Raw genomic sequence first — 19,501 nt, forward strand, 5'->3', positions numbered from 1 at the left:
CTTGCAGGGAATGCAGGTGCGCTGTGCAGCAAGCTAAATATCCTGTCCCTGTCGGAAAGTAGAAACGTTCATTTCTATGTAAACATTCAACTGAATGTTATTTAATACGCAAAAACAACTCCAACCCGATTTTTTACAAAGGCGTTGAACTCGGAAAGTACGAGAAAAGTTAGCGAGAACGTACGAAGTGTGGGACAATTATCTTATTGTTAACGTATTAGTCGCAGTTATATTACCAACGTAATTGTTACTATTACATCGGTAGCAGACGGCCATTATAATGAATATTATTTAACTGAATTATTAAAAAGTGGCAAACCTCATAATTACTTTAGTTTTAAATTGAAATTGGTAAATCTGAATTTAGTTTTTCATAATATTTTTCTTAACTGTACAGTGCAGCTGGTAATCAACTGATATAGCATCGTTCTCAACCTCATGTATGTATTTGGATTGATGTGTTTTCACAGCACCTCACCCAGAGTATGTTCAGGCCCTCTCCCCACCCATCACTGCTGCTCCTGCTGCTGTGGTTCCAGAGCGCATGTGGAAGGTGTGTCTTTGATGAAGTTCAGCAGTCAGTTAGAGTTGTTACCCCATCAGCAGGGTCCACTTCCTCCAAAAACAGTGGAATGGACGACAGCCAGACTGGGTTCACTGTTGCAGAGCAGGCCAGATCTTTCCATCAACATATCCGCCAGACCAGAGGAACCTCTCTTCAATGCGTCCAATCCCAGAGAGAGATGAGACAGGCCACAACAGACATGGCACCAATCAGAATTCATACTTGGATCCCTCAGGAGAGTCTCACCCTGTCGGAGGTGGACAGAGAAAGATTGGAATCAGCGATCAACCACACTGTCAGCATTGTATCCAGTCTGCTCTCAGGTCTGTGGTTCACTCTCACTGCATGTCAGAACAATCACTAATGTCCTGTACTGTTCATTCTTGGTGTGTGTGTGAATTTGTGTGTGTGTGTGTGTGTCAACAGTGAGACGCGTTCCTGGCCCTTTGCTTCTGAGCAGAGACATCAACAAATACTGCAAGTTCATCTGGAGGAATGCAAGTGCTGCCAATTACAACAGGTGTGGAAGAGATTGTGTCTTGAATGATTATCTCTGCTTGCCTCCATTGAAAAACCGTCTGTATTCTCCTGCAGCATACTTGATACTTGATGAAAATGTAAAGGACTGTTTTAGTATTCACAGCTTAAGCCTGCTCAAGTCATAGATATGTTCCGGCATGTCAGGTGCGGCCGAGCTAATGGTAGCTACAGGGACGAAACCTGCTTGGATGTTGTTGTAAGTGTAATATTCTACAATTTGTAATCATAAAATAAAATATATATATTTAAAATACATACGTTTTTTATAAGATCAACATTTATTCCCACTGTGTAATTTGACAGATACCGTATGAGCACCTAAGGGGCTGTGCAGTCTTCCATCACCCTGACTCACCAATCAGGACCGAGCTTAGACCTGAGGGGGTGGGCCTTGATAACACAGACTTCCTACTGTATCTGCACATACAGAACTCTCACAAATGCAGCATGGAGGTGGGGATACCTTACAATGGCTGAGGAGCCAAGATTGTTACATAGAATAGCCTAACATAGGATGTTCTGGGAGACTCACATGATTTTTTTTTTTAACTCTAAAACGTTTTAATAAACGCAATTTCAAATCACTATTACGAGTACATGCCTGAGCCTGGGCCTGATACATGAGCTTTACACCACAAAGGTGACCAGCCAAAAAGTCAGTTGTGGTCTGTTATTTCAGTGTGGAATCAATTCAGAGGGCCAGGATATTAAAGTTGCTGTTGAATAGCATAACAAATCAGTAAGTTAGGTAGTCACTGATACTTTTTTAAACCTTCCCTGTTAGCCCAGTATGCTGGCCTATGCTGCCCACTGCCAAGCTGACACTCAGGGTCGTCCCCTGGCTGGGACGGTGGTCATCTGCAGAGAGCAGCTAAGACAGGAGAGATACAGGCATGACACTACTGTGCAGGTAATTTGGGGCCAGGTAGCAAAGCTGCACAGGCATTCCTTGTGTTTCAACCTTCTTCTTTATTCTTTCTCCTTTGGAGTCTACGGCAGCCCCTAGAACTGTATGGTAAAACGTCTCTTTGATTGGGGACAGTCCTCTAATTCTTTCCACCTAATTTCATTGCTGTGCCTCAGGCACTCTGGGCATATTGGATTTTTAAATGTTAAGAATCAGTGGCAAAGCTGGCAAAGAAGTGAGGTCATATCTAAGCAACGCTTTGATGTCTCAAAACCAAACTTGGTACCGGGACTCAGGATCCCATTTTGAAGAAGCACAAAACATGTTGTGTCATTTTCCCACAAGGAGGCGCTGCAATACTCAAAAATCTGTTTTGTCGAATAACTGTTGATGTGTTTGTTATAGGACAACAACTCTAATGTCTAAAAATGCTGTGGGAAGCCCCAAGGCCGAGACACGGCAACTTGTCTTGTCAACCTAATTGATGCTGCACCTATATTGGATTTAATCAAAAGGTTGAAAAAATTTCACTTAATTTGCTACAGATGATCTTCAGACCAAGCCTCACAAAAGTCATTAGATGGATTTTAGATTTTCAAAACTGTTTGTCTGTTAAAGCTAATCAAAATTGACAGCAAAGCTGCCAAACAGGAAGTTAGATCATATCTCAGCATCTCTTTGATGCAATGACACTGACACCAAAAATGCCTTTTTTCCTATCACCTTTGGGTGTGTTGGCCTTATAAAGTGGTTATTATGTCTGGTGATCCAAGGACGGGACATGTCAACTTCACCAAATGTATGTGGCTACCATATTGGTTTTAATCACAAACCTGACAACAACTAAAAACACTTGTCCAGTACAGCCTACCCAATTCAATGCAAAACGTGAGCTCGTATCGCTGGTCAATTGACATGAAACTTCCTGTGAGTGGTGGCCATATATTTGACACAATGACATCAAGTTTCCATGGCAACTACGCCCTGTGGACTGCTTGTCCCCTTCGTTGCTGCCTGCAGCTATATTTCCCTACGTGTTTGTAATTTACAATGTGTGTCTGTGTTTGTCATTTACGATGTGTGTTTGTGTGTTTGTGTATGCAGTGTGATTTTGAAAAGGCCTTTGTATTTTTTCAGATATTGATCCATGAGCTGTTCCATGTATTGGGTTTCTCAAGAACACTCTTCAGAACCTGGAGGGACTGTTTCCAAACTCCCCAAGGTCAGCCAGCTGTTGTATTAATTTGTATTTGTACAATGTTGTTGATTTTGGTATAGTTGTATGTCTTACAGTGATACAGTGAGTATGTGAAAGCTAAACAATCTGGTATGAGATTCTGTGAAGTTGTCCAGACCTTACTACTGGTGAGAATGAAAGACAGAGAGCAGAGGTATTTCTCCTCTCTTTCGTTGTGCAGCTGGCAGTGTGGGATGCCTCCTTCATGGATGGGTGACTAACTTTGATGACACGGGCCACGTGCGGATCTACACACAGTCAGTAGTCCAAGCTCTACAGGAGCACCTCAACTCCACAGACCCTCAACTGGGAGGTCCTCTAGAAAACCTGGTACAAACTGAAAAAACATGCAGGGCTATATACATAGATACATTTGTCGTTAGTAAGATCATATACACCTGTAATCTGCATATTTTCTTTGGTTAGAATGTACACCACATTGAACTCGATTTTAAATGCAGGATATTGCATTTGTTTTTGTTATCGTGAAGATGCATTTCCTTAAATGCTTACCACATTTAACTCTTAAAAGTCTTACTGCAATTCCCAAAACTACCCAATGATGACTTTTGCTAAATATGCTTTAGCATGTTCATTTTGAACTAGCAACTGGGCCGATGTTTTGAGAATTGAGGGACTGTTCTGAGAAAGAGGTTTGGGCTTCCACAACCCACAACCCACATATATGTGAGCATACCTGCCTTCCCCTCTCTCAGGATGCTAACCCTAACCCTAACCCTTCCCCTCTCTCAGGATGCTAACCCTAACCCTACCCCTACCCCTCTCTCAGGATGCTAACCCTACCCCTACCCCTCTCTCAGGATGCTAACCCTAACCCTACCCCTACCCCTCTCTCAGGATGCTAACCCTACCCCTTCCCCTCTCTCAGGATGCTAACCCTAACCCTACCCCTACCCCTCTCTCAGGATGCTAACCCTACCCCTACCCCTCTCTCAGGATGCTAACCCTAACCCTACCCCTCTCTCAGGATGCTAACCCTACCCCTACCCCTCTCTCAGGATGCTAACCCTACTCCTACCCCTCTCTCAGGATGCTAACCCTACCCCTACCCCGCTCTCAGGATGATAACCCTAACCCTACCCCTACCCCTCTCTCAGGATGCTAACCCTACCCCTACCCCTCTCTCAGGATGCTAACCCTACCCCTACCCCTCTCTCAGGATGCTAACCCTACCCCTACCCCTCTCTCAGGATGCTAACCCTACCCCTACCCCTCTCTCAGGATGCTTACCCTACCCCTTCCCCTCTCTCAGGATGCTAACCCTACCCCTTCCCCTCTCTCAGGATGCTAACCCTACCCCTTCCCCTCTCTCAGGATGCTAACCCTAACCCTACCCCTACCCCTCTCTCAGGATGCTAACCCTACCCCTACCCCTCTCTCAGGATGCTAACCCTAACCCTACCCCTACCCCTCTCTCAGGATGCTAACCCTACCCCTACCCCTCTCTCAGGATGCTAACCCTACCCCTACCCCTCTCTCAGGATGCTAACCCTAACCCTACCCCTACCCCTCTCTCAGGATGCTAACCCTACCCCTACCCCTCTCTCAGGATGCTAACCCTACCCCTACCCCTCTCTCAGGATGCTAACCCTAACCCTACCCCTACCCCTCTCTCAGGATGCTTACCCTACCCCTACCCCTCTCTCAGGATGCTAACCCTACCCCTACCCCTCTCTCAGGATGCTAACCCTACCCCTACCCCTCTCTCAGGATGCTAACCCTAATCCTACCCCTCTCTCAGGATGCTAACCCTACCCCTACCCCTCTCTCAGGATGCTAACCCTACCCCTACCCCTCTCTCAGGATGCTAACCCTACCCCTACCCCTCTCTCAGGATGCTAACCCTAATCCTACCCCTACCCCTCTCTCAGGATGCTAACCCTACCCCTACCCCGCTCTCAGGATGCTAACCCTAACCCTACCCCTACCCCTACCCCTCTCTCAGGATGCTAACCCTAACCCTACCCCTTCCCCTCTCTCAGGATGCTAACCCTACCCCTACCCCTCTCTCAGGATGCTAACCCTACCCCTACCCCTCTCTCAGGATGCTAACCCTACCCCTACCCCTCTCTCAGGATGCTAACCCTACCCCTTCCCCTCTCTCAGGATGCTAACCCTACCCCTACCCCTCTCTCAGGATGCTAACCCTACCCCTACCCCACTCTCAGGATGCTAACCCTACCCCTACCCCTCTCTCAGGATGCTGACTTCAGTGGACTTTCATCCCACTGGGAGGCTCGCATTCTTTACGGTTCCATTATGGCATCTACCCTTGGAGAGCCCTCTACTGTACAGATAGACCAGATTACTCTGGCAGCTTTGCAAGACACAGGCTGGTATTCAGTCAACCGCAGCCGAGCCCAGAGCCTGGTGTGGGGGCAGGGTAAGAAATCTACCACAGAGCACTGTGCCCATTTAAAGGCATATGAGTACAGTTTACATAGCAATGTAATGAAGCATTTTAATCATGTGGATGCTTTAAATCTATTGATGACTATATATGTTATCTCTGTTTGTGTGTGTGTGTATGTTTCTGCTTCCTGTGGTCATAGGTGAAGGTGCACTTTTTGGTTCTCTCTCTACTTGTAATGACAGCACATCTTTCTATTTCTGCACTGGCAGGTAATGTGTGTTCAGAATTCCTCCCCACAATTCAACTTGGAAAACTGCTTATGCTAAGTGCCTATTGCATCTGTACTTTTCTTTTAATTCTTTGTTATTCTTTCCAATAGTGGACAGGGGTGTCATTACCATCATCTCCACAAGGGGGAGTGTCAGAGTGATCCGTATCTGGAGGGATGCCGCATTTACAAACCCTTAGCAAATGCAGTAAGACTCGAGCACTAGACCATCACTGATGGGGGGTTTTCAAGGAGGCTCCTAGATACGACGTATCAGCCAGCCTTACCAAATCTTTTTTTACCACAGTTCATGCTAATTTTAAACAACACGTAAACAAATGATCTCTAACTATTTTTTCCACTCTTGTACACCTCTACAAATCTTTTCTTGCATCTGTTGACCATTTACAGCTAAAGCTCTTGCTGTTGCCTTCCAACCACGTGTGTATCACTTATGCCCTACAGAGCGAATGTTGGAAAGAAGAGAACCAGCCTGAGAGTGTGGACTGGAGTGGAGAGATATATCAGTCGGAGAGCCGCTGTTTCTTCTCCAATCTGAGCAGAGAGGTGTGTGTGTGTTAATTGTTTATTTTAGGATGCTGACAACCGATGACTAAAGCGGCATTAAAGCAAAAAGATGATGAAGGCTCAGGGGGTTAATGGATGCTCACAACCCATATATGGATTTGTTTATGGGCATACCATTCAGTCAATATGAACTCTGGTCAACTGATACAGAGCAAATCCTCTAACCAGTGGAAAAATGATCCAGCCTGGTGTTTCCCTCACTGCATATTTAACGGCATCTGTTGTGGTCTGAACATTCGTAGGGATTCATTTTGGTTTTGGTTCAACACAAATGGGCAGGGTTTAAAATTATATAACCAGACGTAGGATCCACTGCTCCCTATAATTGTCCCGCCAATTGGCTTGGCAGACCGAGCTCTTCTCGCTTGAGAGGCTTCAAATATAATCCTTGCTCAAACTGAGCTGGACCAGCATGCACTCTGGAATACCCCCGTCTCTGTATGGAGTAACTCGGCCTCTATTCCTGTTTCTTTCTTCCTCTCTGAAGAACACCGCTCACAGAGTCTCAGTGGCAGGTCACTGCTACAGGCACAGATGCACAGGCAGGCACAGGTACCAGATTCAGGTGTTGGACACGGATTGGCTGGATTGTCCACCAGGAAGTGCCATTGAGGTACCCATAGGCCTATGAAACTGTTGCGAGACCTTATGAAAAGCGCCTCCTTAATCCCTTCAAGTCTATGTCAGTCTGATAACTTTTTGATATTGTATGCATCTCGTGGTACTGTACTTTGATATTGTATGCATCACGTGGTACTGTACTTTGATATTGTAAGCATCGCTTAGTTCTGTACTTTGGTATTGTATGCAACACTAAGTTCTCTACTTTGATATTGTATGCATCACTTAGTTCTGTATTTTGATCTTGTAAGCATCACTTAGTTCTGTACTTTGATATTGTATGCATCACGTGGTACTGTACTTTGATATTGTATGCATCACAAGGTACTGTACTTTGATATTGGGCTCCGCACCTTTTGCCTTGCTGCTATTTCACCTCACCAGTTATTCTTAATCAAGGTCCCAGGCTAAATACCCTGACAAAACTTTCTTTACAGGTGCCAGGTTATGCAGGTGTTGTATTTTGCCCTGGGAAAATATTATGTTCTCAAACTGACCATGCCGCTCCCCTAAATAGTCTGGACCATGGGGTTTTCTCTGTCTTAGGCTCTTCATTTGCAGATTTGTGAGTATACGTCCTTTGGGATTGGGAACAAAATATTATGAAGTGATTACCTTTTGAGTAATATATTCCATTATTGTTTTCCTTGTAGAAATGACTCTCATGCGCCTCACATAACAGCAAAGCCCAACTTGACCTTTGACATGGACCTCCTTCCCCCAGAGCCATGGGAAAGTGTAAAGGTCATTGTACCCATACTGCTGGCCCTTGCTTCAGCTTTATCACTCATCATTGCCTTTGGAGCAGCCTATAAGGCCTTACATGGTGGGGTCAGAGTTCATGCTCAAGCACCTGATCTTTGGGGATTATCATGAGGGTTTGTGTTTCAGGAGTGAGCAAAAAGCAGTAGCTCTGGAATCCATAGCAAGGTTTCCAGTAGCAGTCAATGAATATAAAAAGGTTTATACAAAAAATCAAGTTAAAATGGATTAAATGTATTTGTTTCGCACCAAGTAATACAACACCAGTGTTAGTATTTTTAGGTTGTGAACATAGGAATTAGTATTGCAGTTTGCAGAAGACTAAATAATCATTTCAACTGTTTAAGTTAATCATTTCCCCTTAAATGCTGTTATCACAGACTCATTTTGTATTTAGAATTAAATATATCTGTGTGGTTTAAGTATGCTCACCTGGTATAATAAAACAGTGCTTTTTCCAAATAATTTCTACTAGTGTTGTACTACATTTTTATTTCACTAATCTGGTGCTTGTTCTTAGTACATTTCTTCCATCTGTGTGTTGGGACACGAACTTCATGATAAGTAACCCAGGATTTATTTTTGGGAAGAAAGAGTGGATGGGTATTAACTATGTTCAATCGTTACTGTACCCCCTGTTCACTGTATGACCACTAGGGTCAGAATTACTTTTGTGGTAGAGGGTATTAATAATAATGAATATGACTTGTCATATTTCTCTTTGCATCATTGTTGAGTTGCAACAATTTGCAATCTGTAGTTATTCCCCAAAACAGCATGTTCTGCAGATCAAACAAGAACTGTAATCATTAAAGGTCTTTTTATTTACATTGTACATAGATCTTCAAATAATGAAGATCACCACAACTCTATATAATAATGGTAATATTTATTTATATGGCACTTTCCAAAGATCCAAAAATGCTTTACAAGATAAAATATGAATATTTTTTTTTTTTAATTATGGCATCTCCCTCATTCTCATACAAGTTTAAATCTCCGTTCACAAAAGACAACCAACATCACCACAGGTCAAGGAAGAACTCATTTATTTTTCTTTAATTTAGAATTTCCTTTCGCCTTGAGTAAGAGAGATTTTCTACGTTGTTGTTTTTGTTCCTCAGCTTCCTTTGACTCTTGCCAGTGCTTCATCCCCATGTCCACTTCGGAACTCAAGGACACTACTCGCCTCTGTAGTTGTAAGAGAAGATACACCAAATGAGGAAATGACATATTGCAGTGGTATTCTTTACATGGAAATTGTTTGTTTGTGTGTGCAATTTTGGGGGTGGGGATGGAGATACTTACCGCAAACTCTGTCCTCTCTGTTTGCCTACGTAATTGCCCTTTCATTGTTGGCCTGGCTCTGCCATCTATTGAAAACAGAGAGCTCTCAATGGCATGCAGATTATACAGACCAAAAAACGAATACATTTAAGATCAAGTCAGATTTGACAATATATTTCACATTATAAATTATTTTTATCACAGATATAAATACTTCACCCAAAATGCATTTGCAGTATACTTTTAGGCTATTTACCTGCATATGACCAATCAGGCAGGTCTGTCATGGGCCCATAGTCTGATCCATTTGCTGGTAAGCCATGACTTAAACAATCATTTGAGGAAAAACACGTCAATGTCAGATGCATGCTGAAGATTTACTTGAGTTCAGTATTAAAATAAAAGTTGAAGAGTACAGGACGGGAAATGTCCTCAAATGTTTATCTGAAACATTTTCAGGCTGACAACAACGTTAATGACTATATCCCATGATGTAGTCTAATGCTACGAACCTCAGTCGCCATATCTGACCAGCTTGTGCGCAGCTGGTGGAGGAAAATGAACGATACTGGTGTTTTAGAGCTGAAAACAAACAAAGATATGAGTGTATTCCTGCATTTAAATTCGAACAACTCCCTGACACGTAAAATGCAAACATTAACAAGTGTTAAAGGGAGATGGCTGACATCCACAGTGAGGGCTAACTGTATCCAAGTTAGCGCTGCTAAGGCAGCTCTATTGTCATCTAAATTGGAAAGCTAACTTGATGGGTGAAACGCAAATGTGGTCCACAATAACTAGGTAGCACAATCTTCACGCAATGTATTGGCATTAGCAAAAGGAATTGTATACTTATACGTGTCCTCTCCCACCTGCAAAACACAAACTCCTCCAGGGCGCTGCCATTTTCTCAATAGGTTACTCCTACGGTGAACCGAGGAGGACAAAATGCACGAACAAATTGATGTTGCATATTCGCGACCGCTAGATGGCACACGGCTGTGAATTGTCTGCGATTAATTTGGAATCCTGGTATACAAGACAGAATTATGCTTGTCTACATCATTACATTCGCTGGTTACAATATGGTTATTTTGATATTTGCATAAGTACAAAGGTATAGCCTAAGGTAATATGTGAGCTACTATTGAAGTGTGCAATATCGCGAGTGTCATATAACAGGTTGAAAAGTCACTTTGGAAAAAAGTTTAATGGTAGCCTACTCGACATTTAGACTGTGATATGAACACGTTTCTTTTCTTGAGAAATTGTGGATATTTGGGATATTCATTTCTGCCCTTTGTTGTAGTTTATAGCATCTGCTGCTCTCAAACTAGCCTGTTTCCCCTCACCATGTAGTCTACAGAAGGTTATATTGACTCGAGTGTATCCTCAAACACTGAGTAAGCTCAGAAGTATTCCTGTGTAGCTCCAAACAAGTTCCCACTCGCTGATAACGAGCCTAGCAGGGAGAGGCTGCGACACGCTGACACACACGCGCTTTGACAAACCGCAAAGGCAGGCGAAGACAAGATAAGGGAGGAGAGGGTGCTTCAGGGTAAAGAAAAAGCGATGTTTCTAAAATGTAGAGGGACAAGGCCAACGTCTTTTATAGTCTATGTAGGTTCTGTCTGACTACGTAGACCCGAATGCCCAGTTTGCATTGGGATTTATGCCACCGGTAACTATGGAACAACTAGTGGTATTTTCAGGAGAAACAGATACATTGTTGCTTTTCCAGAGCACACACGCGGCCAAACCATGACTGACTCGCCCTGGCATGATCCTTCCGCACATTCCACAGACTAAAAGCGCGAAAAAATAGATCTTTGTTTAACATTCAATGCGGAAAGAGTGGAAATGGCTCAACGGACGTATTGTTCTGTTTAACCTAAACTTGGTGGAAAAATAATGTAACTCTTTCCATATAAACCTTTAACTAACAAAAATAAACATCTTGACTTGGATTTATATTGCCGTTAAGTTAACTCCACTTTCCCTCAGTTCTGATCTATGCTGAATTTAAATCGATTCGCTGTCCTTACATTTCTCAGGTTATGCACGAAGACACAACAAGGAAACTTTAGGATGTGTGACGAAATAGTGTGGGATGCGATTCATCCGCGTAGCTTGCACGAAAGGTGCTCCGGTTGGGGAAAGAGCCAGTGAGAAAGAAAGGAGGTGGAGGTAGTTAATTTTAAGAAAGAAAGAAAGGAAGGCAGAAAGAATCCGTACGTTTTCTAGTGGGCAAAATTGCGGTCTTATCGATGCATGTCAGACATTTAGATTTCAGAATGAGTGTAAGATTAAAATATTCAGGCATTTATGTTCATGAGGAATATTCACTTTGTTGTCTTGTTCCTCGTTTTCTGAAAACCTGCCGTTTTTAATGATGTTGCCTCTTTCAAACGGGATGGGGGCAAGTGGCAAAACATTCGGAAAACACTGAAGTTACTTTGCTCTTTTATTTTATAACATATGGACTTGGATTACGACAGTTTTTGGAATATCATTCAACAAGAAGCGCCTGAAGAAGAGTTGTCTCAAAAGGACATTTTTTCTCTTCCTCTTTTTGGACCCCGCTAGCCGTGAACAGACGGGTTGTGCTCAGGAACAGCAGAGCACAACGACAAAGATCTCAGGGAAAAGAGAGCTGTGGGGGCATACTTCATTATTTGAGTGGAGAAAACGGACTGACTGACTTGTACCAAAGAAACTCAGTTTCAGAACAACTTACTTTCAACGCAAAAACACCATGAAGTGGAATGCTGCTGTAGGCTACAAATGTTGAAGTGGCTCTTGAAGCTTCGTAAAATATCGGTATAGTGACAACAACTTCACGAATGTGACCGCTAGTTCAACGTGTGTGAGCGGACCGTTCTTTTCATACGGAAGCTGTACAGATTGAACATCCAAATCCCGTAATTCGCAAACAACAACTCTACATTCTGTAACTAAACTAGCGTGTTTGTTGTTTAACTGTTTTTATTGTAGCCTACTGCTGATAACGGGTTACAGGTAGGTCCACGCTTCAGGTTGGGCCAGGTAACTGTTTTAACTGTTCTTTCTACTGCTTAAACTTACACATGGTGAGCCTGCCGAGAACCATGGCAAGAACCCCATGATTGTAGTTGAAAAGGACGTTTTTTGCATGGTTGATGCAAATTGTAATTATTGTTAAAATGCCCTAGTCGTGTTATTTATCCAAGGTATATGGACAGTGTTTGTTTATTTGTGTCTACTGTAGAGAAATTGTTCAGTTGTCTACAATCTTAATGTTGCCGGTCGCAAGCGTTTCGACTGCTGTTAGGAATACTTGAATCTCTGTTGTACGCACACTGTAGGTTAATTTATTGAGTAGTGGCGTAATTTTGCAGCTAATTAACATACTGGTGTAGTTTCAGGACTTTACCTGTTGATTAATCTGGGGAAAACGTAATATATATATTCATATAATGGACCGACTTGGCAGTAAACTGTTGACAAAATTGAAACTGACAGATTCGGGGAGTGTGAAATTTTCCAGTTCAAAAAAGAAAAATGAATTGGCAAACACAAATAACAACAGCAACCGCAGCAACACCCCTACCGGTACAACCTCACATCATGGTAGTACCACCACAAGCTCAAGTACTGTGGCTACGCAGACTGGCGGCCTGAGTGGAAGGCCCTCTCCCCAAGTCACTCCCTCACCAACAGCCACCAGTGCTGCCCCTGCTGTGCCCACAGAATGCAGTACAATGAACGAGCTCCACCCAACATCCCTGGCACAACTACGGCGCCCATCGGCCCAGCAACGTGCTTCATTCCACATGTCAGAGGGTGTGTCAGACTTTCGGGCAGGAGGCTCTGGTGAGGGGGCCTTGCGGTGTGACTCTGAGCCACAGATGCAATGTGGGCTGAGTCCTCGTGCTTCGCTTAACCAGCGCCGCTATTCCCTGGAGCTCCAGCAGCTCGTGCGCCGCCAGCAGCTCCTATCGCAGCCACCTCTCTCCATGCCCCCCATGTACCCGTCCCATCCCTCGTGCCCGCGCTCTGCCACCGAGTCGGGCTTTATGCCTGAGCCGGAGCGCCACAAGCGCTTCTCCCTCCAGGAGGCACTCTTTTACAAGCGCCTGAGCTCAGGGGGAGAACTGTGGGACAGCGTGCGGCCCGCCTCACTCTCACACCCACCACAGCGGGCTCTGGACGGTGCAGGAGGAATGGGGCTGGGTGGTACGGGTGGCTTCTTCCCTCCAGGAGGGACCGCGCTGAGCCCCTGCTCATCTTACAGCCTGCAGGAGTCGCTGCTGACCAGCCCTCGCTCCAGCTTCGCCAGCAGCACGGCCAGTGGTGGAGGAGGAGGAGGGGGCAGCCCCATGGGCAGCCGCTGCAGCAGCAACCGCACAAGTGGCATTAGCCTGGGCTACGACTCACGATACACCCCCTCTGGACCGCTCCAGCCGCAGCTCTCCTCCATGCAGCTCGGTGGGGTCACCAGTGGGCAGTGTTACCCGTACCATGGAGCAGGCAGGCCTTGCTCACACTCCATGGAGACATGGGATTACCTGGAGGGAGCCCTAGTCGGAGAGAGCCGGCACTCGTACCCGCCCGCCACCAGCAGGTCTGCAGAGGGGTGGGCAGAACATCGGGCAGGCCTGGCAGAGAACGAGGCGGAGCGGGGAAGGCTTTCTGACCTCCCTGGCGTGCGGTACCAGCAGGAGCTGACGCGCCTCCTCCTGAGAGATGCTGCCCGGGAGGGGGAGGATCTGATGGGGGGCTTGACCCTCCAAGACCTCCACATCACGACCGCCAAACCCACACCCACTGCTGCTGCCAATCACCTGTCCTCAGGTGGACCACTGAAGGCACAGGAGGAGTCAGGAGCTGCTAGAGAGACGGCGGAGAACCGGCAGGAGTTTTTTGGTAAGTGGTCATAGGCTCCCAGCCCCCCGGGCTTGTTTTGTGAACAGACTCAGTGTTTGGGTTCGGGCCTTCTAGTGTGGTGCCAGAGGTAGGGAGAGTGTGGAATGTGGCATGGTTCAGAGGATGAAGAGAAATCATGTTTGCCACCCAGACCAAAGAGGCTGAGCTGAGAGAAGTTGAAAGGTTACAGAACAGTGAGTCCTCTAAATCCAGCCAGTAAATCCAGAAGACATATCAAGGTTGAAGAAGTACCAGGCGACCACAGAGATCTACCACTCTTGTGTTCATTTAGATGGCTTTAATTGTTGAAAATGTGATTTGAAAAGAACGTAATTTGTGAAAAGAAAGACTTATTTATAAATTTGAATCCAAATTTCACTAAAAGGTAATGTGGAGTCAATTTGAGAGAGGGGGTGGTTGCATACTCATGGATGCCATCATAAAGACCAAAAAAGTTCAGAATGGACTTGAAAAAGCCAAACCAAGGCAGGGAATATTTACTGGCCTAGAGGAGTGAGTAATGCCCACAGACCGCTGCCTTTAAAAACATCAAGCTGTTTAGCCAGACAGCCTGGGAGGGTTCAGGGACTGTTTGTGTTCGTCTTTGGCATGACGCCAAACTGGATTGTGTGTGTGTGTGTGTGTGTGTGTGTGTGTGTGTGTGTGTGTGTGTGTGTGTGTTGCCTGGCGGCATGTGCTGGCGTGTGTATTGCATCACAGGTATTTGAGTCCTGGGGCAAGGTTTTCTCTGTAGCGTAGCCGGGGAATTTCATGGGGAGGTTCTGTGCGACAAACCACTTTGAGCTAGGTGTGTGGGTGTTTGTGTGTGTCTGTGTGTGTGTCTGTGTGTGTGTTTGTGTGTGACTGTGTGTGTGTGTGTGTGTGTGTTTTGTGTGTGTCTGTGGAGAGAGTGGTGGCAGTGGGGGTGCTTGTATAGGCTAGTTTGAGCAATGATTGTTTAGCCAACTATGTAGACATTGTGCAAAGTGAAGTTGAGGGCTATTAGTGATGTAGGTAAACACAGTAATGGTTAGATGTTTCATAACCACAAGTCCCATATAATTGTTATTGTACATGTGCTGCACTGAAAATCTGACTCTTTAAATAGCTGCATTTAACCATATATGTGAGATGTGGGAGAATAATAGACTACACCACATATGTTCATCACAGTAACAGTCATTGTTGGAGAGATAATAGACTACACCACATATGTTCATCACTGTAACAGTCATTGGTGGAGAGTAATGAGCCGTGTGTTGTGCCTCCAGGTCCGTGTGTGAAGTGTGGAAAAGGGGTGTATGGGGCAGACAACGCCTGCCAGGCTCTGGACAGCCTGTACCACACCCGCTGCTTCACCTGCGTCTCTTGTGGTGAGTGACTTACTGTGCTGTTCGTTCATACTTTTGTACCCCGAGTCGACTAGTTTTTACATGTTTCTGTATTGTTTATGAGGACAGCAGTGAGAGTTTGAATACACTTATCAATATTTCAACCAGGTAAAGATTCAGTTTGCTGCAGATTGTGTATACATCAATGCTTTATGTTCCTGTATGTATTTGTGTTCATCTTATAGGCCTACTGTGTATATATAACACAACAGAGTTCATATGTAAGTGGGGACTTGAGAAATTATAGGTTGGAGGGTATGGTCAAAGCAGGGAGTGCATGGAAAATGGTGAATACTGTCCATGCTATTATTACTTAAGAATTCCAGTGACTCAAATAAGGTTGGTCATGTTTGTCCACGTAATGGGTCGGGCAGGCCAGTTTGAGATGGTCTGACCTGGATTTGAAAAGTCTATAAAGGGGATTCTCAGTCAGCCGCTCTCTCCATCTGCCCTTCCAGGTCGCACCCTAAGGAACAAGGACTTCTACAATGTCAACGGCTCTGTATACTGTAAAGAGGACTATATGGTAAAGAATGACAGAGTGCACACAGTTCTTTGTCAAAGCTGCATGTCATTCCAAACATGAGCAGTATTATAGTCTCACTATTGAACTGAGTTTCATTTATGTGTCCTACAGTTCAAACATGGCTATTCTTTTTATTTCTCACCTGTTTTTCTAACTTTCTTTCCTCCTCATGCCATCTCTCTTCCCCACAATCTCCTTCTCAGTTCTCTGGCTTCCAAGCTGCAGCTGAGAAGTGCAATGTGTGTGGCCATCTTATCCTAGAACAGGTGAGCGTATAGGATTTTTGTTTTGGTTGTTTTGTTTTAGTGTGCTGGCGTGTTTGAGATCCTAATTTTCTGTTTGGGGATGTTTGAATCGGATCAGATCTTATTGTTCTGTTTGGGTATGTTTAAATCAATCAGATCCTAATGTACTGTTTGGGTATGTTTAAATCAATCAGATCCTAATGTTCAGTCTGGGTATGTTTAAATCGATCAGATCATAATGTTTAGTTTGGGACTGTTTAAATCGATCAGATCCTAATGTTCAGTCTGGGTATGTTTTAAATCTATCAGATCCTAATGTTCAGTCTGGGTATGTTTAAATCGATCAGATCATAATGTTCTGTTTGGGTATGTTTGAATCGATCAGATCATAATGTTCTGTTTGGGTATGTTTGAATGGACCAGATTCTGCAGGCTCTTGGGAACTCGTACCACCCAGGCTGTTTCAGGTGCATCGTGTGCTCCAAATCCCTGGATGGGGTTCCGTTCACAGTGGACTACCTCAACCATGTCTACTGTGTCTCTGACTACAACAGGTAAGAAAGGCCGTTCTCAGGTCAGCTAAAATGCCCTCTCCTTCACACAATCCAAGCCTGATTCTTCTCCTAGATGTAGTGGACGGCTGCTTTGTAGAGCAGCCTGACCCACTCAAGGCAAACCGTATGAGATACGAGTCATGTCATCTGATGTTTTCTGTGAGCAGGAGGAATGGTCACTGTTGGTTTGACATGACACAGATTTCTGTCCTAAGGCTGTTTTGGCAAAGCAGCATCTGAGCCTCTTTGTGTTTATCTGATGACTTGTGGTTGGAAGTATACCAGCATGTGACAGGGTTGTGTTTTTCTATTCTAGGGCCTTCGCTCCTAAATGTGCTGCCTGTCTACAACCTATCTTACCTGCTGAGGTGAGTGGGCCCTCATTGGAGGGATATGCAGCTTTGAAATATGGAGTTCATGGGTCAATGTGGCGATTGGGATTTATTTGCAAAACTGATCTTCTCAAATGGCTGATTGTGATTGGCGTCCATGTTGTTTTTGTGTTTCAGGGCAGCGAGGAGATTCTTAGGGTGGTGTCCATGAACAAAGACTATCACTTTGAGTGCTACCACTGTGAGGTCAGTTGTGAAGTTGGTCCTTCTTTCAAATGTTGTGTTGAGGAGTGCTTAACATTTTGAATGTAGAGCATTTTGTGTTGTACAGTAACCAGAATATAGAGGACCAGTCTGTCCTAAAAGGATGAAGAGTAGTGTGCTGTTTTGTGTTTGTTTGTGGGTGTGTGTGTGTTGAACAATGGTCATTTACCTGTGATTGAAGAAATGCATCTGAATCAAACTCCTTTTTATCTAAATGCCCTCAAGAGGAACTTGGAGAAAAGGGTGTATCAAGCTAGGACCAGTTTGTCCACGCACCTCTAACTTGTTTCTTACTTTGGACGTCCGATATGAACACAAATGTAAAGAGGGGGAAACCAGGGTATAGACATTCATTAATCCACGTTAAACATCTGGGTTTATTATATATCCAAGATGCACTTTCAGGGATTGGATTTGAAGGCAGTCAGTACACTCCCAGTAGAATACTAATGTTTGAAGACGCATCATATGATACTCTCCTGACCTGTAATCCTGAGGTGTTCCTCTCGCTTTCTCCCGCAGGAATGTGGGAAGCAGCTCTCTGATCAGGCCGGTTCCCAGTGCTTTCCTCTGGACGGCCACCTGCTGTGTCATGCCTGCCACATGATCCGGGTCGCGCGCTGCACATAGCCTTCCCCTCACAACACCACACGAGAAGGAACCATTCCTGGCAAGAAGCACTCGTTTGCACGGCTCTCAATCCAACCATCAGAGTTCAGAAGCGGGTGCACTGTCCCTGTCGCTGTCTTTGGGGACCAAGTGTGACCGCATTGACTTGCTCATACGCCCGTGCCTGTGCCAGTGTAGTGATGGACAGATAAAAAATGATGGTGTTCAAAATGCCATTCATGAGGCAAGCTCTGTTGCATTTTTTACGGTCAGAACTGTCGTACGATTATTTAAGCCTGACCAAGAGACCACTGTCTCTGCCTAAACAAAGCGCAACAAAACACACAGATCCTGCTGACATTTCAAAGTCTTGAGTTCTGGTTTTGAACAAAACCACAGCTATATTATTACCGTATGAACTAAGTACTAAAAACACACAAACTACTGTTTATTATTCTTTATGTCTACTGTGTGCTGTAGAAAAGAACAAGGGATTATTATCTGTTTCTTGTGAAGTCTCATATTTAATATCAGTAGCAATGGTTTTGCACTTAAAATGTTTACCTTTTTTAAAGAGATTTAAGAACATGTACCTGCAAAAAAAGAGAAAAAACATTCCTGTATCTTTTTTTTTTTATTAATAAATATTTTGTGTGGTTTCAGAGAAAAGTAAGTGCGCATTTTTTTCCATAACCTACTAAATTCATCCAGTTGAATCCTTTTCTAGTCAAAGCAGGAAGTGAAGTCAACAGTTTCAACTCTGACATTAGTGATAAGTGTGGTGTACTGTACGTGCCAGCCAAAGGACCCCGTACCTGAAAGCACATTTGAAACGGCTGTCTGCTGAGTTTTTATACCACATTCTCAATTATGCTTGGCTAGTTGCTTTTTATTTTATTTTGTAAGAAGGAATCACATTTCCAACACTCTGAAAAACGAAAAGCTTACTTTGTTTATTTGACCATTATTAATTTGTGATGCAAAATGTGTATTGGGCAACTTGTTTGTTGTCAAATATAAGAGACTAGCATTATACGCTCAACTTGTAGAAGAACAATATCAAGGGCATGTTAACACGTTTCTGACTGCTTTGTGTCACGATGGGGCAGGAGCCAATTGAAGATATTTCTACAAAGCACAATGTGCAATCGCAGTTGATGACAACCTTTGCTCATGTGATGGAAAGGGTAGGGGGCACTGCCCAACGTTTGAATGAGATCGTAACTTCACAACTTCCCATTGATTCCTGGGTACATGATATAACACATGACTGTGAATCTGATCACCAACCAGCGGAAGTAGGACGTCATTGCTTACTGCCAGATATCCCAATAGTCATCATGCCTCATTATACAAGGTCCTATGAAAACGTCATGTTTCTCTAAAGGTTTTTCTATCTTGGGCAAAAACCAAAAAACCCATCTTACATGATTTAGTGGCAACATGTGCGTGGATAAGGCCTTTTTAGAATCCCTTTCCAGCACACTCTCTTCTTCATTTCTGTTTCAACATCAACGCTGGAATTG

The 19,501-nt window shown here is 44.2% G+C and overlaps 2 protein-coding genes across 2 annotated transcripts; both read left to right on the forward strand.

Moving 5' to 3' along the window:
- Positions 1-485: 485 nt before the first annotated feature.
- cirop (ciliated left-right organizer metallopeptidase) lies at positions 486-7,976 on the forward strand (the record flags this gene model as incomplete). Its single annotated transcript, XM_080839787.1, has 14 exons — positions 486-888; positions 992-1,085; positions 1,250-1,301; positions 1,409-1,558; positions 1,890-2,015; positions 3,150-3,234; positions 3,431-3,579; positions 5,470-5,653; positions 5,823-5,892; positions 6,003-6,099; positions 6,357-6,458; positions 6,967-7,092; positions 7,538-7,665; positions 7,754-7,976. The coding sequence occupies 14 exons, from the start codon at positions 486-488 to the stop codon at positions 7,974-7,976; spliced, it is 1,989 nt and encodes a 662-aa protein (XP_080695913.1).
- A 4,628-nt stretch (positions 7,977-12,604) lies between these two features.
- ajuba (ajuba LIM protein) lies at positions 12,605-18,167 on the forward strand (the record flags this gene model as incomplete). Its single annotated transcript, XM_080838875.1, has 8 exons — positions 12,605-14,054; positions 15,326-15,427; positions 15,904-15,971; positions 16,175-16,237; positions 16,640-16,770; positions 17,087-17,138; positions 17,280-17,348; positions 17,889-18,167. The coding sequence occupies 8 exons, from the start codon at positions 12,605-12,607 to the stop codon at positions 17,994-17,996; spliced, it is 2,043 nt and encodes a 680-aa protein (XP_080695001.1). The 3' UTR covers positions 17,997-18,167.
- Positions 18,168-19,501: the final 1,334 nt, after the last annotated feature.

The sequence above is a fragment of the Sprattus sprattus genome, assembly GCF_963457725.1.
Source record: "Sprattus sprattus genome assembly, chromosome: 5".
NCBI classification, from domain to species: domain Eukaryota; kingdom Metazoa; phylum Chordata; class Actinopteri; order Clupeiformes; family Clupeidae; genus Sprattus; species Sprattus sprattus.